Source organism: Notamacropus eugenii, chromosome 3 (assembly GCF_028372415.1).
Source record: "Notamacropus eugenii isolate mMacEug1 chromosome 3, mMacEug1.pri_v2, whole genome shotgun sequence".
NCBI lineage: Eukaryota > Metazoa > Chordata > Mammalia > Diprotodontia > Macropodidae > Notamacropus > Notamacropus eugenii.
This window is the reverse complement of record NC_092874.1, coordinates 401836211-401863305: the sequence shown is the minus strand read 5'-3', so window position 1 is coordinate 401863305 and position 27095 is coordinate 401836211. Positions and strand designations below refer to the sequence as shown.

Below are 27095 nucleotides of genomic sequence, written 5' to 3'. Positions count from 1 at the left end.
AACATTAATTACATTTATCTTTTGAGTGTTGGAAGCTCTGCTATTTACTGACTGCATGACATGGGAGAAGTCATTTTACTTTTATGAGTCTTTTCCCCATCTGTAACAGTCCCTGCCCTGCCTACCCCACAGAACTATAAGGCTCCAATGAAATGATGTTTATGAACACTTTTAATATTTGGGTGCTCTATTTCTTGTTGTTACCTTTCCCTTCAGCACTGTGTCCAGCAGCTCACCTTTGAAATCTTGAGGCTAGAGCAGCTGTGCCCCAGAAGCCACTTTGGGACCCCTCATAAAGAGACCCAACTGAAAAAAGACTGAAATGCAGATGATTCCCAGATCTCTTTACCCAACCCTAGTCTGTCTTCTGAACATCAATCCCATATCACCAACTAAGCAGATGGAGAGAAGGAAGGAATAAACATTTATATAGCACCTAGTAGGTGCGAATATTATCTCATTTGATCCCCATGAAAGCCCTGTTAGATAGGTGAAATTATTATCCCCATTTTACAGATGAAGAAACTGAGGCAATCAGAGAGTAAAACGTGATTTGTCCAGGGTCACGCAGCCAATAAGCGTCTGAGGCTGGATTTGCACTTAGGTCTTCCTGACTCTGGTGTTCTATCCACCATGCCACCTGGCTGCCTCAGTTGTCATGGAGATGTCAAACTGGATATCCCTCATCTGACCCCTGAATAATCACATATAACTTTGTACTTAACCAGGGCCAAGAAAAGGAATTGACTTGCTTGAGGGATAGTTAGCATGGTCCTCAAACCTTTCAAGGACTGAGATGACAGTGGCCATAGTAAAAGAGGACTGAGGAGGGAAGAGGATTTGGCGCTGTGACCATCTTTGTGTACCTTTTTTTAATGTGTCTTTTTCCTTTTTCCACCATTTCTCTCTCCCATAGAATGTATTAAAGAAAAGAGACCAAGTTCAAGGAGAATATGAAGCAAAATTGGAAGCTGTTGCTTTAAAAAAGGAAGAGCGCCCCAAGGTGAGTCTGACCTGCTTAAGAAGAGCATGTGGTCCCTTAGGGAAAGAACAACTTGGGTTTTTCAAACCCTGTGATTTTTGGTGGCAGTATGGAAATCCTTCACCTACAGATGCTCCCTGGAAACACTGAGAGGGTCAGTCACAGCTGGTCTTAGCCTCTAAGTGCTCCTGGTTATTGTTTCTCCTCCCTCCAAAACTTTGTGCCCAGCTCTCCACACCTTTAGCCTCAGTTTCAGCAGGTCCCTCCTCTGGGTTCTTTTTGTAGCCTCTAGTCACTGCAGTAAGTAAGGTTATATGTATCACGCAGAGAGGAAGACATGTCCCACTGAATACGAGCGTTGCTCCTCAGAGTCAAGAAAAAAGTCCTCTGCACATTTTGTTTGGCAGCGTTGTTTGTGGAGAGATGCTTTACTGTTTTAAAAAACAGATGTTGCATGTTGTCAGGGTGAGGGGGTAGGGAAGGCAGCAAAAATTTAAAACTCAAAAGCTTATGGAGGTGAATGTCAAAAACTAAAATTAAATTAAAGGAAAAAAAACCTAGACTGCAAGGTGGGCGTCTATTTCACAGACGTGGTCACCAGAACATTGGCTCCTGTGCCTCGTTTCTCACAGTGGCTGCTTTCTAGTGACATGCCAGGGCAGGAACTAGCCCTGGTGTTCTCTGCATGTGTTGCTTTATGTTTGTGTAGGATTTTCTTATTTTTTTAATCAATTTTGATCATCACAGAAACCATTATAAGGTAAGCAAATTCACTATAATCTTTTAAAGTACATATGTATATATGTATGTACGTATCTGTGCATATGTGTAGGTATGCATATACATACATGCATATACATATATAAAATATGTATATATAAAAAATGAGACAAAGGTGAGGCGGTAGCCTAGTTTCAGTTCCTTGATGATAGTGATTGTGCGCCCTCTGGTGTTGAATTTTTGTACCACAGTTCTTTTGTCAATCCTGTAGCAGTTGCACCAGGTTTAAGCAGGGTTGTATATGATTTAATAAATGTGCTGTGGAATGAAAACCAGTGAGGAAATGTGCTTGTTTTAAGGCATCAGACAAGGAACTTAAAAATCGATAACTATTTCAATATAATTGGTTCCTTTAGTAATCCTGTGTATTTAATTTTATAAATTTTAAAACATCCAGAGATCCATAGACTTTACAAGATTGCCAAAGGGGTCAACACAGAAAAAGGTTAAGAACCCTGTTTTAAGGCATCAGCATTTCCCCAGCTATGAGGTTACAAGGGGAAAGGATGTTGATTAGGATAATAATAATAATAATAATAAGCCATGAATGTCACTCCGGGCTTCTCTGATGCTGCAGGTAACTCTTTGCTGTTCCTTCAGTAGTCACTTGACATTATCAATTAACATTGCCTCGGACTTTTTATGAGAAGAAATGAAGTGTTAGTAAAGCCAGCGTCAGTCTCCCAAACCTCAGCCTGTTTTGATGAGATGAGATGAAGTATCATTAAAACCCTCCAGATAACCTGGTTTTGAATCTGAGACTCATCCAGTTTAAGATCACAGCAGAACCATACCCTTCAGAGAGGCAAGTGCACAGCTCCTGGCCTGTCGTGAGTGTCTTCCTGTTTCTTAGAAAGCTGCTTTAGCCATCTTGAAAACCTTCGGGGTTGCTGCTCTGCAGACTTTGGTTTAAGCGTCAGTTATGAAATGGCACATTAAAAGCTAAGCGTGTTTCATCACTCTTCCTTCAAAAAATCCCCTAAAGTCATACGTCTATTTTGTCTGTTGTCATCAATCACCAGGTGTTTATTAAGTCCCTGCTGTCAGGCACTGTGTTAACTGCTGAAGATAGAAAGATAACAGTGAAAGAGAGAAAAGTCCCTTCCTTTGAGGAGCTTATAGGGAGATAACATATAAACATAGCAGCATAATACAGAATCTGGGTAAAATGAATACAAGGTAGGGAGGGGACATGACTCGTATCTGAGGAGTTCAGAAAAGCTGAGTGTGGAAGAAACCAGGTATTCCAAGAAGCAGGGGGCAGGCAGTACAAAGCACTGGCTTTGTGATTATGTGATATCGGTGAAGCACAGGAAGTAGGCCAGTATGGCTAGGCCATAAAGTAATGTGCAGGAAGACTAGGAAGGCCTTCCTGGTTGTGATGGGCCTTAAATGCCAAACAGAGGAGTTTCTATTTGTTCTTATTGGTGAAAAGCTGGAGTTTTATTTTGTTTTTAAGAAGTAGGAGAGCATGGTCAGATATGCCTCTTAGGAAAAATCACTTTGATAGTTGTGTGGAGAATGGGCTATAGTTGGCAGAGATGTGTTAGGAAGACCAAATTTTTTTTACAGTAAATGGTCAGGTAAGAGGTAATGAGCGTTAAATAAACTAAGGTTCTGACTGTGTGAGTGGTGAGAAGGGGATACATGCAAGAGATACTGTAAACATAGGAAACCACAATGTTTAGCAACTAATAGGATATGTAGGATGAGAGTAAGGAGTTACAATGTTTTGGACTTGTAGTTTTAGATGTCCATGGGATATCCAGTTTGAAATGTCCAGTATGACTATCCAAATGATAGTTGGGGCAGCCAGGTAACATGGTAGATAGAGCACAGGAGTCAGGTAGGCCTGAGTTCAAATCCAGCCTCAGACACTTACTAGTTGTGTGATCCTGGGAAAATCACTTAACTTCTGTTTGCCTCAATTTCCTTATCTATAAAATGGGGGTGATAATAGCACCTAAGCTCCCATATTTGTAAAGTGCTTAGCATAGTATCTAGCAATATAAATGTTTTATTGCTTCCCTCTCCCCACCCTCCCAATTGGCGGTCAGAAGAGAGTCTAGAGTTGGATATACACATCTATATTTCGGTCATTTTTAGTCATGTCCAACTCTTTGTGACCCTGTCTAGGGTTTTCTTGGCATAGATACTGGAATTCTTTCTCCAGCCTATTTTATAGATGAGGAAACTGAGGCAAATAGGGTTAAGTGACATGCTCAGGGACACACAGCCAGTGAGCGTCTGAGGCCAAATTTGAACTTAGGTCTTCCTGACTCCAGGCCAGCATTCTAGGGACACTATGCCACCTAGCTGTGGTGATATGTTACAAGTGTCTGCCATGTTTATAAAAGCCCTCATAGGATGTTACCACACTGGCATATCTTTTATCGTCTTTCTCTCCTCCTTCTAAACTTCTTTAAAGGACAGTCTACCCTCAGTCCTGCTGCTTCTTTTTTACTCCTTTGAAAGAACTTCTGAAATCTGACTTTTGACTTAGCTACCCCAAACTGCCATGGAGTGAAAAGAATCTATCCCCATTGTGGTATCAGGGCAACGGAGAGATTTAAACTTCCATGTGTATTTGTCTTTCCCATTTAAGGTCAGTCTGGTTCTTAGTTGCTGGGGTTCAGGCACATATATCTCTCTTACATTTTGCAACCAGAATTGTCACAAATATCCAAAAAGGCAAAGCACTTATTCCATTCAGGTTTCTAGGTGAGTTTGTGGGGGGAATAAAAGATATTTATGAGGAAATGGGGTTGGACTTCATCAGGGGGAGTGCAGGCTAAATATAGGGAGGTTTTTGAAATTAGAGACTGAAGGGCTGTGACAGGTCACAGAGGGAACATAGGGGCTTCTCATTCTGAAACCCAGGGACAGAAGAATGGGGCAGCCCAGGTCTTTTGGCTGTTTATTTCAGCTAATTAACCTTCATGGCTCTTTTAGTAGAGATTCCTTGAAAAGCTAGGGCTTATTTTGGTTGAAAATGAGGATTATAAGCAGTGTTGAAGCTACCAAGTTTTTCCTCAGTCTGCAGAAGAGAAAACAAAATTCTCAGCTGCCAAACAGATGCCCCTGTGGGGAAATGAGCATCTGCCTAATTCTGCCATCCAGAATTCACCCTGTGCAGGGGGAATTAATCTGTCAGCTTCTGTGGATGGAAATGACTTCCATGAGTTGCGTTCTAGTACAAAGTAAGTTTAGTACAAAATGAGTTTCATATTAGTACAGAGTGTGCTCATGAACCTTTTGTAATGTATGAAAAGTATTCTTATTACCATCTTAGAGCACAGGAATGTAAAACACTGTAAAAAAACATTTACTTGAAATCCTTTCTCTTCAGGCTAATGAAAATTGCTCAGTCATTTTCCCAGCTTGAATTATCTGATGAGATTAAGACAATTTTAAGTCAACTGAAGATCAGACTTCTCTCGATTTCTTCTGCCCATTCTCTGTTGATATTGGATAAATAACCCAGATTTTTGAGACTTGTAGTAAACCTGTTTTTTTGAACTAAGGGTTAATCTGAACTTCTCCTTTCACACTTGTGGAATGGATACCTTTTTTTTTTTTTTTTGTCTGAGGAAAGGAACAAAAGAGCAAAATGAGGAAGATCCCCAGGGAATTTCCTCCAGATAATGGAAATGCACATTGGTTCAGGTTTGCTGCCTGGAAGAGACTTTCTGGGTCAGGGGGAGGGAAGAGAGGGCAGTATAATAGCCATTTTCAAATATTTGAAGTGCTCATATGAGCAAGAGACATTCGATTAGTTTTGTTTAGCCCCTGAGGCAGAAGTAGGATCAATGGGTAGGAGTTAGGTAGAAGCAGATTTCAGACGCAAACTTCCATGTAAAGCAGGAAACAAGGACTTATGTATAGATTTTAAGGGATGCTAAACTTGAATGGGAGAAAATGTTATTTTATTTGCACTAACCTCTATATGAAATTTGACATTTCCCTTATGAATTTCTTAAAATATTATTCTGAGAAAGGATCCATAGGCTTCACCAGACTGCCAGAGCATCCCTTGACTCAAAAAAAAGAGCCAAGAATCCCCGAGGTAAAGAAAAACTTTTTAATAGTTACATCTGTCTAAAAAGTGGACACCCCATCTCTGGGGAGGCTGATTGTCCACCAATTTATTGGTATTGTTGTAGAAGGGAAATTTGGTCAGGTCCAAATTGAAATGGGTGACCTCTGAGGCACCTTCCAATTCTAAGATGCTGTTTTATGATGCTGTTACTTCCCTTCTCTAATGCTGGCAGTGAGAGCTTAACCTGTTGATAGTATGTCAAGAAGGTTTGAAATATCATCAAAGAATAGCTTGTATTTTTATGAAGCCCGGGTTTGAAAAGTAAAATACATACAACCTTTTCCTTGAAATCCCCAGACTCTTAGGGAGAGAAGGAAATCCACAAAATGAGCAAGGATTTGCACAGTTGCAAAGCTGTTTACTAAGTACTGCACATCTTTGGAAGGCTTGAAGTGACCAAAATAGGTAGAGTTTCCTAGGCATGACACATGTAGCAAAATTTTTATTTTTGAGCAGAGTTTGGGAGATATACTATGTTCAGAGGCAGAAGAGAAGGGTCCTAAATGGAGGAAAGGGAGTGATCAGGTTCCAGACTTAGAACTGGGAAAATGACAAAGCTTTATGCTAAAAGTGATAGCCTTGTTTTTGTTGAGTTAGGAATAATGGGACCAGTGCAGCGAGATTGTTGTGGTGGAGGCCTCATGAGGGGATAGTTGGTAGGAAGAAAGGAAGTTGGAAGCATGACACTAAGAATTTGCTTAAGTCTTAGGGCATTCTAATCCCCAGTAGTTCCCTTGTCTTCTTTGCCATCACAGTGTAAGAATGCTTAAATGACCAGCAAGTGAGGTCAGAGGACCGGAGAGGAGAAGACATTCTGTGCTAATGACATTGGAGCTCCTGTGCTAACATGATGTGATGGCCATCTTAAGGGAAAATGGTGGTTGAGATCCACTCGGAGACACTCCTTTCATTTCCATTTTATTTCCATTTACCCACAGAGGAAAGCAGGAAAAGCAGCTGGGAGAGTCAAGTCAAGAAATGAGTGAGAGTCCTTTCTTGCTAGGAATGGCCTTGCTTTGCTTATTTCAGAGCTGGGTTTTCCTCTTTGCATAGGCCAGTGACTAATTCCCATCACTCATTCCTGTCATGGCAGACCAGCCTAAATGACATGGCCAGATTCAGTCTGTCTACCTGGCACTTCTTAGTGCTTCGGGGCTTTTCAAAGGAATATGAGGTATATGAGGATCAAAGACAATGGATGTGAATTTGTTCAGTCCTGCTGCTTTGGGCATAATTCCTTTGCTTGAAGTGTTTGTTAATAGTCTTTTTATCTTGGGTGGGTGCTGAGACAGTGATCAGGTTCTTCAAAATGCCAAATTCATTATGATAGACTTTTAAGCAAAACCTCCTGTTTTTTGTTTAAACCAGATCTGTGGTTTTATTGGCACAGTCAGCTTCTTCCCCTGCTAATGAAAATCAGCAAATAGAGTTGCCTGGGGGGAACTGAAGTGTTAAGTGACTTGCCAGGGTCACACACTTTTATTTTTATAATAACTAGATTTTCTCCTATCCTACCCCCTACCCTTCCTAAGAGATCAATCATCACATAACAAAATAACAAAAATTTTAAAAATCAGTGAGCACATAAAAAAAATCTGATGTTATATTCAGTGTTCCCCATCCATGGACTTTTGACTTCTGCACAGCAGGAATGGGAGGGAAAAGGGTATATCTTCTCTGGGGCTAAGGGCAATAATTTATTAGTAGGCCTTCCCATTTCCACTCTTCCTTATAGGGTATCCTTCATAACACTGCTAAACATATAAGCATCCCATAGGCATAGATGTCACTCCTATGCTCAGAACATCTTCAATGGTTTTGTTTTGCCTACAGTGAGTAGTGCTCATACTCATTTTCCCTGGCATTATAATAATAATTGACATATGGGGGTTTAAAGTTTGCAATGCTTGACACAATTCAGTGCATTTGAGTCCCAGAGTGATTGCAGTAGGCTCTACAAGTATCATTTCCCCCATTTTATGGATATAGATTCAGAATTTGAGTGGCTTGCCCATTGTCATTTAGCTCCAGTCAGAAGTAGGTGAAATTGGGACCCTGACTCATTGGTCCTCCTGACTTAATGGCTAATATTTCATTTGCTTTTTATTATGAACTTAACAATCATCCTCAAACATTTCATTTTATAAAGAAATACAAGAAGTAGATTGTATATTAAAAAAACAACTGTGAGCTTTGGCTTAACCCTTTAGCCTCTCTACTGTGTTGCTTCTGCATTCACAAACCTACATAATTTGCCACCACTCTACCTGTCCAGTCTTATTTTACTTTGTGCCCCATACTTACTGGACTGTTCTGTCCCCCAAATTAGGTCTGAATTTTTCGAACTTCATGTTTTTGCTTACACTGTTCCCTCTGCCTTTATCTGTGATTTCGTTGGTGTATGAAACTCTCTGCCAGTACTCGGTGACCTGCCCTGCTGCCCATCTAAGATTTGAGACACTAGTGTACAAATCATACTTCACATATATGCTAGCAAATCACTTAACTTCTGAGTTTCTGTATCCTGGAGTTAATAAAAGCAGGCATGAGGACCTAATGAGATAATGTAGTAAAAAGCTTTGCAAAGCACAGTATATGCAGCTATTATTACTGTCAGCCTCCTCTCCCTCCTCAGGCACCTAGTAGCTCTGTGACATCGGGTAAGTCACTTAACTCCTTTGAGCTTTCCTCAGTGAGGGAATTGGCCTCAAGTTTCAGCTCTGAGGACGGTCCCTTTCAGCCCTGTGATCTTCCTGACTGCCTCATCCCCTGCTAGACAGTGGCAGAATTTCATATGTTCCCCCAGTGCCTGGCACTGAAATTAGGTATTAACAACATAGGTTGTGGAGAATGGGGATTTGGTAGATAAGAGTGGTAAATGTCCAACACCTGGATAGTATTTGCTGTCCATCCTGCTCCTCCTCCTCATAACTAGCGTTTATATGGCACCCTACTATGTGCCTGGCATTTCACAAATATTGTCTCTTTTTATCCTCATAACAACCCTGGGAAGTAGATGCTACGATTTTTGTCCCATTGTTTCAGTCATGTCCAGCTCCTTGTGACCTCATTTGGGGTTTTTCCTTCTTTAACTCATTTTGCAGATGAGGAAACTGAGGCAAATAGTGACTTGCATAGTTAGTCAGTGTCTGAGACCAGATTTGAACTCAGGTCTGCTAACTGCTGACTAACTGCCTCCTTGACTTATCTGCATTCATGTCTGAACTTCCATGATATGAGAGAAGAAAATTTGTGTCAGCCTCAAAATCCAACTCAGTCATTGAGTAATTCCTTCTAGTTGTGTTAGGAGCAAATTTAACAAAGTCCAATTCTCGGGATTCAATTCAATAAGGAAATGACTTCCAAAAAACTAGTGGGATAATTAATATGAGGAATCTCAATAAACTGCCATATTCTTACAGCTTTCTAACTACTTCTGGTTTTCTGTGGAGAGCTCCTGCCATAGAAACTCCCTCAGTACAGATGAATGAATCAATGAAAAAGCATTTATTTTTATTAAGCACTTACTGTGTATCATGCATGGTGTGAAGTCCTGAGTTGATCCCTGCTCTCAATGAACTCACACTTTAATTGGAGAAGATTGCACCTCAAAGAAAGGGGCCAAAGTGTGGTGGAAAGGCCAGGAAGTCCTAATGAGGCAGTAGCAGGATTGATGACAAGTCTCCAGGGTGTTTAGGCTTCATCCTCTGTCAGATGACACATGGTAAGGCCTGGAGGGCAGGCAGTGCAGATAGTAAGGCCCATCCATGGGTACTCCATCTCACTAGACAGAATAGACCTGGTGACCCCCATCTCATTTAAGCTGTGTGACTAGCCAAGCAGTCTTGAATAGGAGAGAGGAGGGAAGGGCATCCCCTTTGGTGACATGCCTGAGACTAGTGAAGAGAGGGCCAAATTTGGAATCAAAGGCCTGCATCCAACCTACTGAGTAGGTGACCATTGACAAGGTACTTATTTAATCTCTTAATCAGAGATCTGTATCACATTGAAACCTGTTTCTTCTGTCACACAAATTAGGAAATGACTCATTTTTTTTTCCTTACCCTACTCCCTCGCCTGACCTTATTCATACCACACACACACACACACACACACACACACACACACACACACACGCACACACCCTTTGTTGAACTTCATTTGTATTCCCTGATTATCACAGTTTTGGGAGGGTAGAGATCATTTTTTGGTTGACTAATATATAGGATTAAATTAAATTAAATTGAGGCTTTGCTTCCTGTGAGGAACATGAAGCAGAGACACTGACTATAATGAATGCTTGTCAGAATTGTAAAAATGGGGGAAATGCTGAGCTTTTAATGCCTGTGTAGCACTTAGCATTGTGTAGCAGTGAAATGAGAGCAGCTCATTGGCTATCAGTGGATAGAGCTCGAGGCCTGGAGTCAGGAGGACTCATCTTCCTGAGTTCAAATCTGGCCTCAGACACTTACTAGCCATGTGACCCTGGGCAAGTCACTTAACCCTGTTTACCTCAGTTTCCTCATCTGTAAAATGAGCTGGAGAAGGAAATGGCAAATCACTCCTGTGTTTTTGCCAAGAAAACCCCAAACAGGGTCATGGAGAGTCTGACATCTAACACTATTGGAATGCCTGAACAACAAAGTAGTGAAATGACCTGACTCTCCCACTCTCCTCCCATTTCCAAAATGGGTGCAAGAATCTCTGCTGGGTGAATCCTAATTACAAAACCTTTAATAAAAGGAACTAATAGTAATTCTTAGTGGCCCTGGAGCATTTCTTCCTGTCTTAATAACTTAAGGCATTTCTCCTCAGGATTCATTTTTGTCTTCAGTTGGGGAACTTGACTGTTTGGTTGAGAAAATGGGGTCAGTCATTTTTCTGAGAGGGGTCAACTCCTCACTAAATTATTATTCCTCCCGGATTCTGCTCTCTGAAAACTATGTCATTCAGTGACTTGCCTATTGAAGTGTAGCAAGGAATGAAGAAGAGACTTTACTGTGATATCTGGCTGCTTTTAGACAGCTGTTTATTACTTTGACCCTTTTAAAAATGTGTGAGTCAAAAAAATCTCAAGGACAAGAGAAATAAGCAGGTAACCCTGCGTGTGTGTGTGTGTGTGACCTTCTTGTCTCTCAAAATGCCCATTTGATGTTTGTCTCCAAGGTGCCAGCTGATGTCGAGAAGTGTCAGGATCGAGTAGAATGTTTTAATGCTGACCTCAAGGCTGACATGGAGAGATGGCAGAACAACAAAAGGCAAGACTTTCGGCAGCTACTCATGGGCATGGCTGACAAAAATATCCAATATTATGAAAAGGTAACTATCCCACCAATTCACTCCTAGAGTCAGGACTGACCATTTAGAGCTAGAAGGGGACTCTGGAGAGGCATGAATCTGATTGTCATTGTTTTAGAGATGAGGCAACTGAGGCAGAATATGGCCAGCTAGCTAGCAGAGTGAATAGAGGAGTCAGGCCTGGAATCAAGAAGACCCAAGTTCAAATCCAGCCTCAGACCATACTAGCTGTGTGACCCTGGGCAAGTCACTTAACCTTGTTTGCCTCAGTTTTGTCATCTGTAAAATGAGCTGGAAATTTCGTAACTTTGTGACCCTGGGCAAGTTGGCCTCAGCTTCCTCATCTGTAAAATTGGGGTGATAATAAAACCTGCTTCCCAGGGTTGCTGTGAGGATCAAATATATATGGGGGTGTGTGTGTGTATGTATATGTAGGGGAGGGAGAGTAGTATAAAGCTTAAAGCGCTTGTTCTTCCCTGGCTTCCCTCAAGGCTCTTCTCAGATCCTACCTTCTGGAAAAGACTGTTGCCAGTCTCCACCCATGGTGGTGCCTTCCCTTTTAGGTTGCCTCCATTGAACCTTTATATATCTTGTATATACGTAGTTGTTTGCATGTAAACTCTGCCAGCAGAATGCAAGTTCCCTGAGGACAGGGACTCTTGCTACCTTTCTTTGTGTCCCCGGGACTTAGCACAATGCCGGGCACATAGTAAGTGCTTAATAGATGCATGTCTACCTATTATCATAATGATTATGGTTATTATTACCCCAAAGTGGGGTGGCTTTTAAATGTCATTGTAATCTCATATCTAAATCTAATCCTTATGTATGATGGCCCCAGTTTTTTAAGTAGTATTTTAAAATTTGTGGCAGAGATCTTCCCCTCTATAAAGAGAGACCGAGGAGGTCCTGTATGGTACATACATGTACACTCTGGCTTACACAGTTACAGGATGATAAGCCTTCTGTCTGGTTGGAGAAGGTAGAGAAATTCACTTAGTTGGCAGTTTAAAGGTTAATATAACCAAAAATAGGCCAGCTAGTTGGGGCCAGGTTATGGTGTCCTTGGCTGCAGACCATAGATGGAGAGCTTGAAGGGACCTTGTAAGCCACTGAGCCATTTTGCACATTTGAAAATTGTGGCCCAGAGAAGTTAGTGGATCTCTCTGAAAAGACATAGAGATGAACAGTAATGAGATCCCTCCCCTTAGTTTTTTACCTTAGAGCCACAAATCAACAAATAACTTACGGATTTGAAATTCAATTGCCAGATTTAAGAGAGCTTCCTTCTAACACACTGAACCTTTGTGCCTTCTGTGAATATTACAACTCAAGAGATTTGTGCATACTCCAGACCTCAAAGACTGGTTAGTTGAAGGCTACTATGACTGCTGGTATCTGCCAAGTCAGTTGGCAAGCATTTATTAAGCTCCTTCTATGTCCTAGGCACTGGAATTCAATGTATCTATCTATAAAATTTAAGATTAATGTTAAAATTTGATTGGACAAGAAATAGTGCTTAGTCCCACCTTATACCTAAAGACTTATTTTACTGGGACAGATTGGTACAATGGATTAGACTTTTCTGAGCATTAACCTTAAAAACACAGAAGTAGGGGTTGTATTTGCTTCCTCTATTTTTCCTTGCTGGCATGTATTTTTATTTTTTTATGACGAACACAACCACTGCAGTGTTTCAGAGCATTTTTTCATATGACTATAGATCATCTGAAAACTGCCTGTTCGTATCCTTTGACCATTTATCAATTGGAGGAAAGATTTATATTCTTATAGATTTGACTCAGTTATCTGTATATTTTGGAAATGAAGCTTTGATCAGAGACCCTGGCTGTAAAAATTGTTTCCCAGCTTTCTGTTTCACTTCTAATCTTGGTTGTACTGGCTTTGGTTTTGCAAAACCTTTTTACTTCCATGTAATCAAAATGACCCATTTTGCATTTCATAATGTTCTCTATCTCTTGTTTGGTCATAAATTCTTCTCTTCTCTTCAAAACTGACAGGTAAACTATTCCTTGCTCTCCTAGTTTGCTTATAGTGTCCCTCTTTACGTCTAAATTGTGTACCCACGTTGACCGTATCTTGATACACAGTGTAAGATTACCATGTATTTTTGAATAGTAACAGGTGGCGCAATAATTTTTAAACAGTACTGGATTGTACATCAAACATAGAACACTGGGCTTGTTTTAATCCATCCTTAGACACTTAATAGCTGTGTGACCCTTGGGCAAGTCGCTTAAACTGTTCTACCTCAGTTTCTTCATCTGTAATCACCTACCTCCTGGTATTATAGTGAGGATTGTAAATCTTTAAATGCTTTAGAAATGCTAACATACTTGTTATTATAGTTAGCATCTCTGGCAATTATGTTATTATATTTTATATGACACTTTACAGCTTTAAAAAAAGCTTTCATATGCATTACTTCATTTGATCTCCACAATAGCCCTATGGGTTTGGATAAGACAATTATTTATTATAACCCTTATCTTAGAGATGAGGGCACTGAGGCACAGAGAAGTTAAATGACTTGTCTGGGGTCACACAGCTTATTTATTGTCACAGCAGAGATTAGAACCCAGGTATTCTGACTCCACAGACTTTCTAATAGACAGGCAGGTATGGAGTCAGGCAGACCTGGGTTCACATATGGCCTCAGACACCTATTAGCTTTGTGACTTTGGACAAGTTACTTGACCTCAGTTTCCTCATCTGTAAAATGGGGATAATAATAGCATTTACCTCCCAGGGTTGTTGGGAAGATCAAGTGAAATAATAATTGTAAAGCACATTGCGAACCTTAAAAAGTGCTATATAATGCTTTTATTGTTATGATCATTATTAACTGTGCTACTTCATACCAAGTCAGTCTCCTGATTAATTATTGTCTTTATTGAGCCACTTTTTATAACTTTTAAGAAAATATTTTGTAGTTCCAAAGAGACAGTGTGTTGTTGTGGATAGAGAACTACCCTCAAAGCCAGGAAGACCTGGTTTCATGTCCTGTCTCTGACCCATTCCTAGCTGTGTATGACCCTCTGGGCAAATCACTCAGCCTCTCAGCACCCTAAGCAATTTGTTAAGCCTCTTAAGTTGCAGCAAAGGTGCAGATCTGCATTTGTGGAGGGAATTTCCTTACTGGGGAGTTCCCTGTACCAGTGAATTCACAAATGTAGTCCCTAGTCCCATCCCTATACAGCAATTTAATTTACAAATGAGTAGTGGTTTGTAAGAAGTCTTGGGCCTCTGGACAGCAGATGAGGTGACAGGTAGCAGTGAGCGTCCTGGCAGGGCCTCTAGAGATTCCTTTGGATTCCTATTCTATCGATTTCTTCTACCTACTGTCTCGTTATGTCAAGACTTCTGAGCAGCACTCTTTCTGTCCCTTAATGTCAGGCCTCCAAAACTTGCTGAGGGTTGCTGAAGGTTAGGTCAAGTTCAGAATTATTTCCTGTTATCTCCCCTTCCTTTGAAAAGGACCCTACTTATGCCAAAGCATGTCTAAGGCCCCATGTTTCAGTCATTATCAGGCTTGACGCTCCTTGTGCCCAGGTGTGTTTCTAGCCGTACTTGCGTGTGACTGGCAGCGTATTTCACAAGTTCCCAATGATTATGCTACCTGTGGGATTTCTAAAGCAGAGTGGAGGGACTAATTCTATTCAGATACAAACATACCAAGCAGTACTGCTTTCTTGAAATTGTGTTTGTCTGCATATGGGTTTCTTGAGCCTAATTGTAGAGTTAAGTCCTGGGCACCTGCTGCAAAATTGGGCTGGGTGAGTAGGAAACAATGGGGTATTTTCCCCTGTGCGTGCTTTGCATAAAGTTTTTAGGTGCACCTCTCCCAGTACTTCCTTAATACTTGGGACTCTCTTCTGGCAGACACAAGGGGATTTTTCAGTCACCTAGGTAGGAGATGGACAATGAATTTTTCTTCTCATGCACACTTTGACAAATGCTAACGAGGCCAAATAGCAGTAGTTTAATGATGCTTTTTTTTAAAGAAGTATATTATCAACTTTGCAGTTTAGTTTCAATTACCTTTTCCCCTTTGATCCTTGTTAAGAGGGATACCCAAGAGTCCTAAAAGGCATCAAATTTAATGAGTTTACCCCCTCACTGGCCTGCATTCTCATCATGCTTAAGTCCATTGAGGTGCTGTTGTTTTTAAAATTAAACATAAGTTAACACCTGAGATGAGAATCTATGACTAATATTCCAGCTTTCCCATTGGCTGAAGCAGCACTTTCAGGAAGGACTCAATTTCACTCTTTGATTTAGAGAGAGGAGGAAAGTATTGTCCATGGCATTTCAAATCACAGGTGATGGCTGGTTTGTCAGGACAGAAGCCCTTGTGCTCCTCCTCCCAAATGGTAATAATAGCAGGCAGTCTCAGAAAACTGGTTTCTTTGAGGGGCAGGACACGGTGAGGCAGGAATGGGAGTTGGGGGAATTTCATGTGACCACAAATGAAAGGGACCTAAGACATCATCTAGTTATTCTAGATAATAGTTACTCTGCATAGTACTTTCCCCAGGGTTATACAGCAAATTAGTAACCAAGCCAGGAGTAAAACTTAGGGCTTCTAACTTATTCTAATATACATGTCAGACCAGAAAATTCACTTTGTGTGATGTACTTCAATAATGGTTTGGAAGCAAGAATACATAACCATTCCCAAGCCCAGGAGAGAAACCATGTTTAGAAAGTGGGTAGAAATTTCATGTTCCTCTCTATCCCATGTGACCCAAAGAGAACTTGACTCTTCTGCCTTCAAACAAATCTCTTATGTGACCCTCACAAAAAGTCACCACTACTTTCTTTGTGCTGCAGGAATTTCTGTTGAACCTGGAGATTCTTGGTTGAGAATGTATGTAAGACTAAGTTGTTTACCCTTCCAAGCATCTGAAGAGAACACCTTTTTTTTTTCTTCTTCAGGAAATGGGAGGGGAAACCCCTTTATTTTTTTCCTACTAGCTCCCATTAAAAGGCAGGGTAACTTCTCTGTTCCCAGTCCCACATTGAACAAATCATTCAGATCTTGCTGGAGAAAGGGAAAGATTTCACCACATTTGCAACTCACTTGGAGAGGCTGCCACAGTTATTCTATATACCTACACCTATGGGCAGGCCCTGATTACCACCACCACTCCCCCCTCCCCCCATATGATGCCTCTAATCATCCAGAAGGTGAATCTAGGTGATTTTGTCCAAATGCCGTGGACAATACTTTCCTCCTCTCTCTAAATCAAAGAGTGAAATTGAGTCCTTCCTGAAAGTGCTGCTTCAGCCAGTGGGAAAGCTGGAATATTAGTCATAGACTCTCATCTCAGGTGTTAACTTATGTTTAATTTTAAAAACAACAGCACCTCAATGGACTTAAGCATGATGAGAATGCAGGCCAGTGAGGGGGTAAACTCATTAAATTTGATTTCCCTCATTTTGGGAAAGGTCAGGAAGAGAGTTGTCCTTTCTCCTCAGTGCTTTCTTCATCCTAAGTAGTACTTGCCTGTTTCATGACTAGGAAATAGTATAACTTTTGCATAATCATTGGTGAGTTGAAGTCTGTTTACTAACAGTGAAATATTCAAAAGAAATGGTTCTCTCTCTCTCTGTCTCTGTGTCTCTCTCTCTGTCTCTATCTCCCCCGCCCCTCCAAGTTAGGAGGACAAGGAATAGTTTACTTGTCAGATCTATAGAGAAGGGAAGAATTTATTACCAGGAAAGAGATAAAGAACATTCTGAAGTGCAAAATGGATAATTTTGATTACATTTAATTAAAAAGGTTTTGTACAAACAAAACCAATGCAACCAATATTAGAAAGAAAGCAGAAAATTGGGAAACAATTTTTATAGCCAGTGTTTCTGATAAAGGCCTTATTTCTAAAATTACAGAAAACTAGGTCAAATCTATAAGAATACTACACATCATTCCCAATTGATAAATGGTCAAAGGACATGAACAGGCAGTTTTCTGATGAAGAAATTAAAGCTATCTATATTAAAAAAATGCTCTAAATCACTATTGATTAGAGAAATACAAATGAAAACAACTCTGAGGCACCACCTCATATCTGTCAGATTTACTAATATGACAGAAAACAGAAATGATAAATGTTGGCGAAGATATGGGAAAATTGTAACACTATGCATTGTTGGTGGAATTGTGAACTGATCCAGCCATTCTGGAGAGCAGTTTGGAACTATGCCCAATAAACTTTGCATACCCTTTGATCCAGCACTATCACCACTAGGTCTGTATCCTGAAGAGATCATAAAAAAAAAAAGAAAAAGGAGCCACATGTACAAAAACATTTATAGCAGTTCTTTTTTGTGTGAACAAAGAATTGGAAATTTTGGAATGTCTGAACAAGTTGTGATGGATGAATGTGATGGAATACTATTGTGGTAGAAGAAATGATGAGCAGTCAGATTTTAGAAAAACCTGGAAAGACTTACATGAACTGATGCTGAGTGAAGTGAGCAGAACCAGGAGAGCATTGTACACAGTAACAGCCACATGTGATGACTCATTATGATAGACTTAGCTCTTCTCAGCAATGCAATGATCCAAGACATTTCCAAAAGACTCATGATGGAAAATGCTAACCACATCCAGAGAAAGGACTATGGAGTCTGAAGGCAGACCAAAGCATATTATTTTCACTTTTTTTTGCTTTTTCCTTTCTCGTGGTTTTTCCCTTTTGTTCTGATTCTTCTTTCACAACATGACTAATGTGGAAATATGTTTAACATGTATAACCTATATCAGATTGCTTGTTGTCTTGAGGAAAAGGAGAGAGAAAAATTTGGAACTCAAAATTTTACAAAAATGAATGTTGAAAACTATCTTTACATGTAATTGGAGAAAAACACTATTAAGGGGGGGAAAGAAAAGAAACTGCCCGTTGACACGTTGACACTGACTGTTTATATGTATATGTTGTTCTAGTGCCTTACGGCGTGGGAGTCGATTATACCACTGCTACAAGAGAAGCAGGAGACCAAATAAGTTCCTTCCAACAAAGAGACCTTTCTGTCCACACCAGTGCACAATGCCTCTCCCTGGGAAGTCCATTTAGTGACTGGCAAAACACCACCTGGCAGGTGGCATTTGGAAACCAACCACTGAAACATTTGTGGCTTTTTTTTTTTTTTTGCTTTCTTTTTTTTCCTCCTCAGTCCTTGACCCCATTCTTGTTTCATATTAATCTTTCCTCCCACTCTGTATTCCTAATCTATTTCCTGGCAGGACCCTGAGTGCCTGGGGGATTCTATATGGATTTCATCATCCCTTATTAAAGAAAGCATACTTTCATGTCTTGAAGGGACTTATGCAATGGAATACTAAGAAGATTTCAGAGGAAAAGAAAAGTGCCACCATCCCTGCATTTGGAATAGGAGAGAATCTGGCTGCTGCTTTATGATTCAGAAAGGGAGGCCAGAATGGGAGGAAGACTTTAGCACCTGCACACTCCTTCTACATTTGGAATGGAATTTTCTGTGGGTGTTGGCTTGTCCTAGGGTAAAAGGTGGTGTTGACATGTCTACCTAAAGTGTGTGAAGCAAGCATGACCTATAGCTGTGAATGTGGCATGCAGTCTGCTCGTGATGAGTAATATCATGTGTGTTGTTCCTTTTTGGTGATATGAAGTCAGTTTAAATCAGCTGAAGTATGTGTGTGTACATATATATGTATATATACATGAAATATGTATATAAGCTTATATAGGTATATATACATATATGTACGCATATACACACATGTATATGGGTGTTCAGCAAGAGGTTCAGCAAGGAGATTAGATTTCTACCCTAGCCTTATGTTTTTGGGCATTAGAATCAGCGATTTGAAATTGAGTAGCAGATGAAAAAGGCACCATTAACCCTTCCTGCCATACTTTATACATTGGTTTTTTCTTATTAAAGGGAGTACTGGTAGTGAATAAGGGATGCCCAGTGCCCCAAAGCTGAGAAATTCAAAGTACGATTAGGCTGAGGAGCACATTACGTTCCTCCTGTGTCTGCATTGTGAAACTTGCCTTTATCACCGCTAAAAAAACTAGTATAATATTTTCTACTATGTAAATCATATGTCAGTGCAGCTTTTTGAGGGTTTCTTGTCTAAGACAGAGAGATCTTGTTGTCTTATCCATTCAGTCTAAATTTGTAAAACAAACAAACAAACAAACATAGTGCATGCTGGTGCTCTCCATAAAGCATGTGACCTCCAACCTCTCTTCTTGGTAAGGCAAGGCATTATTTTTGAGGTCATCTGCTCAAAATAGAACTTTTTTTTAAGCTAGTTAAATTAGCCTTTAGATAACTTCAGTAGTAACCAGTCCCAAGTATTCATTCCAAGATTACCTTAAAAAAACAAGACAAAATAAAAATGAGAAGTTCCCTTTCTTCAGAAAAAGTTCCTTTTTCCAGACCAGACTTGTACATCTTTGCAAACTGTATACTTTTCTTCCCTTGTTCCTCTAATGAAATGTGTATTTTTCTCTCCCCATGGCTTTGTCCTTATGAAATCTAAGATAGGTTTCAAGTTAGCTACAGAATTTTCAGGAGCTAGTTGCTCTAAAATATCACTTTATAAACAAATTAATATTTAAAATACTGGTCAACAATTACCAGGTAACATTTCAAACCACTCCTGAATGGTTGTCTGCAGTGTTTGTGTATCAGATAAGCTTAAAATTAATGTTGTTGGTTCATCAGTTAAACTATTTGGTATGTTTTTGTCCTATTTTGCTGTGTCTAGTTCTTTGCCCACGAAATCATGGGAGAAGATTTTTTTCCAGCAGCATCTTTATCTCTCTTGCCACTGCCTACCCTGATAGAGCCTCATTCACATAATGCTTAAATCGTTTGATGTGAATTTTTACTTTGGTACGTAGAGTTCTAAACAACGTTTCTAAGTGAATGGCAATTCAGCATTATCATTCTACCTCTAAAGACCCATCTTGGATGCCGGGATTTTGTTGTGTATCTGGATCCTCCTTTGTTAGAATTGATGTACACTTCATACTGATACTTGATTCATCTTCTTTGATAGAAGTGAGAATATTTTAGATTGATTCAGTGAAAGAAAAAAAATCAGCTTTGGAGAAAGCAAGGGCTTTCCTCAGTGGAAAAAGTGCTCTTTAAAAATTTGGTTATGTTACTAACTGGGAGGAAGAGATGTTGGAAAAAGAGCTGCAATAAGAACCAGTATCTGACCTCCTGCTATCTTGCCAAAGCATAACAGTGCCCCTGTGACATGTAATGCAGAGGTGGGGGGGGGGGGTGAGGGAGGGAGGGTTTCCTCAAAGTTAGTTGACACAGGACAGGAAGAAGGGACCATTCTCCCCCTCTCATTTAGCTGAGTGTGGTAACAAAGGACTCTTCTCTGAAGGGATGTAGCAGTCTCTGGACTCCAGGTTTTTTTCATTTTGTTTTGGTCCCTTTACAAGGCACAAAAATGTAACATTTATACATCAGAGTTTATCAGCTTCAGAATGCCAAGTAGAGACTGGAGAGAGGCAAGCTTTGCCCTAGTTACCAAGGGCGTGTACCAATGAAACCATCACCAGCTATTGTAGAAAGATTTATTCAGAGAGGCATCTGTGTCCTTTTGATTTGGGAAGTTTTCAGTGGTAAAATGAATAAGAAAGCTCTGGGAACAGGGTTGGGGAACTTGTGGCCTCAAGGCCACATATGGCCCTCCAAGTCCTCAAGTGCAATCCTTTGACTGAATCCAAACTGAATCCAAAGAAGAAATCTCCTTAATAAAAGGAAGTTCTGTGAAGTTTGGATTCAGTCAGAGAGCCTACTTGAGGATCTAGAGGACCACATGTGACCTTAAAGCTACAGGTTTCCCACCCCTGGTCTAGGAATCATAGTATAGAGGATAAGATAACCAGCCCCTCTTGTACCAACTGCCTCCTCCTTCCTTCAGCTTCTCAAGGATCAGCAATACCTAACATTGTCCTTTGCCATTTCCCTCCCCTCCCAGTCATAGCTGTGCACCAAGGTATTGTATTCTTAGTCAATACAGGGAATATTTTCATTTGAGATGTACGAATTTGTGCCAAAGAGGTTAATGCTCAAGATGCCTTCCTGATGAGGGCCACCATTACTCTTTCCCCAAAGCCTCAAACCTAATGTCTCTATCTCTTTTGTAGCTCTTCCTTCCCCCACTCCCCCCACCTGACTTTTGTTTCCAGGAGTTTGGAGAAGAATATCCTTCTCTAACTAGAATAGCCATGCAGTAGGACAGAGAAGCTTAAGAGGACAATGGATTCTCCCACTTGAGCTTAAAATTTTTCATTATCTACTTTTAAAAAAATCCTGGTGATAGGAGTACATTTTACAAAGCAAGATAGTCTTTAAGAAAATATGCTGTAAACAGATTTTTCCACTGGCTTTCTTTATGGTTGTTTTGGTATAGCATCTATGTTTTTACCTGTGTATTTCAGAAATCAAGTAATCATTCCTCTATTGAGGATGGAAAAAAGTGAGGGTGGAGATGAGTAGGGGGAAACACCATGAATGTCCAGGTTTTCCATTGGTCTCCAAAAAAACATGATTTTTGTTAATTAGGTTACTTATAAGACTTTTCAGGATGCTACTGTGACCAAGCTCAGCTCTCACCTTTATTTTGATTCAACAGCAGAAAAACCAGCATGTCTTTAAGGGGACTATTTTTAGTACATATAAAAGAGGTTTCTTTTAGTGTGAAGTCACAGTACTCCCAGGTTTTGTAGATATTTTTGAAGTAGGGGCCATGTATGACCCATCATCAGCCCTCTCTCTGACAACAAATAGACCTTGAATCCTGAGCCTGAATGAGGCTGCCTTTTATCATGCGGTGGCAGGACCTGGAGGAGGTGTGGCAGGGCTCGGTATACATGGGCATAGGTGGAATTTCTAGTTCAGGGATAATAGCACCCCAGACTTGAATTACCTGATGTTGCTGCTTAAGAACATTGAGGAGCTCAGAAGCGGCAGATAAATGATCCCTTGTTCACATCGAAATTTATAGTCCCTCTGCTGGAGCTGATGAATGGCATGGGTGTGGTCTCGAAGGTAGAAAACTCAAGGGAGGGAGGGCCATTGTTGAGTAACGTGTAATTCCTTTGTATGGCTCTGGAAGGCCCTTCCTACTAAATTTGTCCCAAATCTAACTAGAATTAATGACTAGGTACGGAGCTACCCAGTGAGGTCCCTTCACTTTAGTACTGACTTTCCCTCTGCTGCTTTTAAACTGGCTGGCATGCCAGCCCTACAGATCCACCCCCTCATGCTTTTTATATTGACTGTCCATGGCAATGAGGCAGTTTTCTTAGCTGGCTGCTCTGAAGCTACTTTGCCAGGTCCCTGTTTCTTCTGGGGAAAGTGTGCTCCGAAATTTTGGGTTAGCTTTTTAAAAATGTACCAGGTTATAACATTCATCTCCTCCTGCCTCTATTTCTCCTAATTCTTAGAGATGGCAGGAGATTTTACTTAGCAAACTTTTTTAGGAACACAAGTCTCATTTGTCTAAATCTGTAGCTGGGCAATGACATAGTGTAGCACCTCTGGCTCTACAAATGGTTACCTTATGAAGGGAACAGAGTACCATTTGACATCCTACCAAACCACTCAACAAAACAGGCTTGGAAGTGATTGGCCAACCTAGAGACTGCAAAGCCTACAGTCTCAGGACATTTGTTGTGCCATACATAGGTAGGTGGCATCTACCCTGGGCAGACAGCTCCTTATGACAGCTGAATTTCAACAGCTTTTTAATCCTGTATGTTAGAATTATATTTTTTGGCACAAACATCCAACTCTACTCAGTTTGGATGATAAAACTGCTCCAGATCATGACCACTGATGTGAATAAGCCAGTAAATCAGTGTTGTAATCAACACTAAGTAGAATATCAGGTTATTTGTATAGTATAGATGCAGTTTGCAAATATATCTTATGATGATGATCAAACACAGCACGAAATCAGTAAGTTCAAGTTGTTGAGCTTGGTTTTTTTTTTAATGGTGCAAATTGCTAAATAGTAACTCGACTTTTTTGAGGCTGTTATCTAGCCAGACACTTTGATGCTACTAGCAATGTTTTTTAAATGAGAATAAAGTTCTAGTTGTCTTCTGTTTGGACAATTGACACAAGATGGCCAGCTGCCCCCCTTTCAAGAAACAAATTAACCTGGATCAAACGGAAAATAAAGGGGCATAATGGGGACTATCTTTTTTTAACGGATGTTTTTAAAATGTTTAAGTGTTGCTTTTGCCAAATATATTTTTATTATTACCATGGAGGTGGGGAGGGGAGACCAGGGACCATAAAAGCATTTCAAAATGTACATGGTTAACAATTTAAAGTATTTTAGGCATTTTTAAAATTTTAAGAATATGGGATCAATACTGAAAATCATACTTACTACATGTTAGTCTTTTCAAGTCTACTTGATATAAAGAAATTCTCAAGTTGTAACAGTATTAACGACATGCCCTAATGCTGTAAATGGACTTTTTAGAATATCATGGACACCTAAGAGCAAAGTTTTAGATCTGAATCCTACAGTTTTGATGCCAAAAACATGAAGTGTTGTATTAGCTTGAGTATTGAATGCTCTTTCCCTCTCATTTTTAGCAAAAAAAAAAAAAATGTATTGTTAAAACTGTGGGTGAAGGGTATTGCATATACATTTGTCGATAGCCATTTGGCTTTCACTGGGTAAACCTGGGAACCAGTGTTGCTACCTACAACCTGGTACATAATTTTCCTTTTGGTGGAGCCTCTGAGGTAAGAGTAGGTCAGAGCGCTTGACCTCTTAACATCCCCTTAAGCATTTTTCTCTTTTGGTTTCACTAGCAATTAGTAGCATCTTTTTGTTGCTTTGACCAAACCTTCTGCATAACTACTACCAACAAGTAAAACAGATGTAAGGGGACAAGTACAGGAGAAAAACATTTCATTCTTTCCTGTCTCTTTCAAAATGGTGGGTAAGAAGAAATTATTGGGGGAGGGGAGAAAAACAGTCAATATGTTAGACTGTGACCCATATAGCTGTAATACCAGCCAGACATTCCTTGTATAACAAGCCAGCATCTCTGAACGGTGATGTTTTGGGGCAGTATAGAAGCATCCTATACCCAAGTGATCTTGGTTATGTCCAAGAGACACTGTCCATTGTACTTCCTATGTGCCTGTCAGTTGTAAATGCTTTGGGAAGATATATGCGTATATATCTTCCCCATACATATATATATCCCCTTGAAATAAATTTCTGCCAGCAAACTTTTGGATCTAGATTTTAACTGTTTCAGTAGAGAGATGAAAAATTTATTTAGGTTTTATCAACTGACCAGCTGTCCAGACTGTGTACTGTATTGCTTATTTCTGACTTTGAGGGAAAAAAATGTTTTTAAAACCCACTCAGATCAAAAGAGTAGGGAATTTGCTCACTGAAAAGTTGTAGGGTTTTTGTTTGTTCGTTTTTTCTCTCTACCCCTGCTACCAATAAACCAAAACAAAAGCTGTGAAAACTCGTGAGCTTGGGAGAGCATGTGTATAGATTAGCTGTGAGCATGATTCAAACCATGGAGGGGTTTGTTTGCTGTAGATATCACACTTTTAAACAGGGTGCCCCCCTTTTTATTTGTTACCAACACCATGGGTGTAAAGTGGTTTTGTTTACTTTCCAATGCTGGCACAAATGTGTTAGTTCACCTTTTTTCATACATCTTTGTATAGACCTATTCTGTTTATTGTTTACTATGGGATTAGTATTATGCTTCGAGGTAAACAAAAGTCATTTGTATTGCCTGATGAACTATGAGCTTGTAAATTTTTTTTAATTTCCTTATCTCAATTAATTTAAAGGAATGGACCAATAAACATATAAAAAATGCTCTTGTTAATGTGAATATTTTGTTTTGCTTTGTGCTCTCTTTGTAGAATGGAAGGATGGATACTTTCTTTTGTTTGTTTACTTTCTTTAAAAAGAAATCAGTTCGCCCCGTGTGTTCTCCCCTTTCAGCTCCTTCCCACTTGTTTCTCTACAGCCCCCAAAAACCGCTCAAAAATCTGTAGCTCTTTTAATCCCTTCCATTACCTTCTTCCACACCTTCACCTTCCTTCAGTTATTTTGCTGGCATAACCTCCCCGCCAGATGAGAATAATGGGAATTATTTTACAGAACTAACACTGGTTAAGTTTCCCTAACTGTAACAAGCTCTGTAAATAAAACATAGCAGCACTGAATTTAGACTGAGGACCTGGCCTCTGGTCCCAGCTCTGCCTCCTTCCAGCCAGGTGGCCTTGGAGAAGTCATTTAAACACGATGGACCAGTTTTCTCACGTGTAAAATGAAGCATTTAACCTTCCTCACTGAGCTGTTACGAGGATCAAATGAGAATATATGTGGGAATGATTTGTTACTATAAAGTGTTGCATACATGTGAGCGTGTAATCCTCAAACTTTGACAATTTGGTGTGTCAACATCTAGGCCCCAAATACTTTTAAAATGTATAATGATGATGATAGTAAGCATTTATATGGTATTTTAAAGCTTCCTGAGCACTTGAAAAATACCTTATTTTATGCTCAAGACAACTCTGGGAAGCATATTCATTTCTTATCCCCATTTTACAAATGAGGAAACTGAGGTAGAGGTCAAATGATTGGCCTCTAAGTGTCTGAGGTCAGATATGAGGATAGGTCTTTCTGACTAGAGGCCCACTGTGCCATCTAGCTGTCTGTATTTTCCTACCTTTAAATAATATTGCAAGGCATTGTAGTCTGCTGAGAGTGTCATCTTTAATTTCAATAACTGACTAGGATGGCATTTCCAAGGAAGGAGAGTATTCAAAAGAGGAAAAAATACATATGTATGTGGATATATAATTGTGTAAACTGAATTTTCACTATATAGACTAGGGAATCATAATTCAAATTAATTGGCACCATTAATGAGCTAAATTCAGTTGTAGGAACAAAATAGAGTAAAAGCCAGAGTGGTATCGTCCTACACATAAAAGGTGTTTGATACCTTTCCCACTCACCCCTTCTAATTTTCTCCCAGAAAATGTAGTAAAGACATAATGGGGTTGGTTACAGAACAGAATTTATAGACCCTGTGATGGGATTGGGAGCAAAAGAAACTCATTATGAGGTAGTACCAAAATACCAGTCCCAACGCTATCCTTATTTGTAATGTAGTGGGGAGAAAATGCATTTGGAGTCAAAACAATTAGGTTCAAGGTCCGACTTCCCCACTTAGAATTAGGCAAGTTACATAATCTCTTAGAGACCATTTTCTCATGTCAGCTGGAGATGACTTGCATTGTCTTCCTTTCAGGTCACTACAAAGAAAGAACTCTGTAAACTCAGAGGCACCATATAAATATGGTGGTATTATTGCCCTGAAAATGTTGATGTATGATTTAAAATATTATCAAAAGTTCTCTGAGGGAATCGTAGCATGATTTTGGTTCAGCAGAAGACTTCCTTTAGATTCCCAGAGTGTTCAAGCTGGGAAACACATAAGTAATTTTATAGATGAGGAAACTGAGGTTTACAGAAGCAGAAAGATTTATGCAAATTTACCCCCTCCCCAGTTTAGACTAGATCCCTGGACTTTTTACTCTCAGTTCAATGCCCCTTCTATTACATTGCACTGGAGATTTTTCTCCCGTTTGCCAAATTATCCACTCACCATGGAAGTCCCAAATGTAGCATTTGTTAGGAGGAAGCCTTTATAGAGAGCCTACCAGTCCTTGCATCAGAGATGAAGACCCATGGTTCTAGTTTTGCAACCTCATTTCTTTCTCTGCTATAGATGAAAGGAGGATAGAGACAGGGACCATTGGCAGAGAACTCCCAGATGAGGAAAGTCCCTCAGTTCAGGTGGGTGCCTTCTCTATAATGTA

At 40.0% G+C, this 27095-nt stretch overlaps 1 protein-coding gene across 1 annotated transcript in view; it reads left to right on the top strand.

The window, feature by feature from the left end:
- The window catches only part of SNX30 (sorting nexin family member 30), a 169848-nt gene extending 144774 nt beyond the window's left edge, over positions 1-25074 (top strand). The window contains exons 7-9 of the mRNA XM_072598043.1: positions 917-1003; positions 11028-11180; positions 18133-25074. Coding sequence (XP_072454144.1) covers positions 917-1003; positions 11028-11180; positions 18133-18192 — 300 coding nt within the window. The 3' untranslated portion in view covers positions 18193-25074. The remainder of the gene's footprint in view (positions 1-916; positions 1004-11027; positions 11181-18132) is intronic.
- Positions 25075-27095: the final 2021 nt, after the last annotated feature.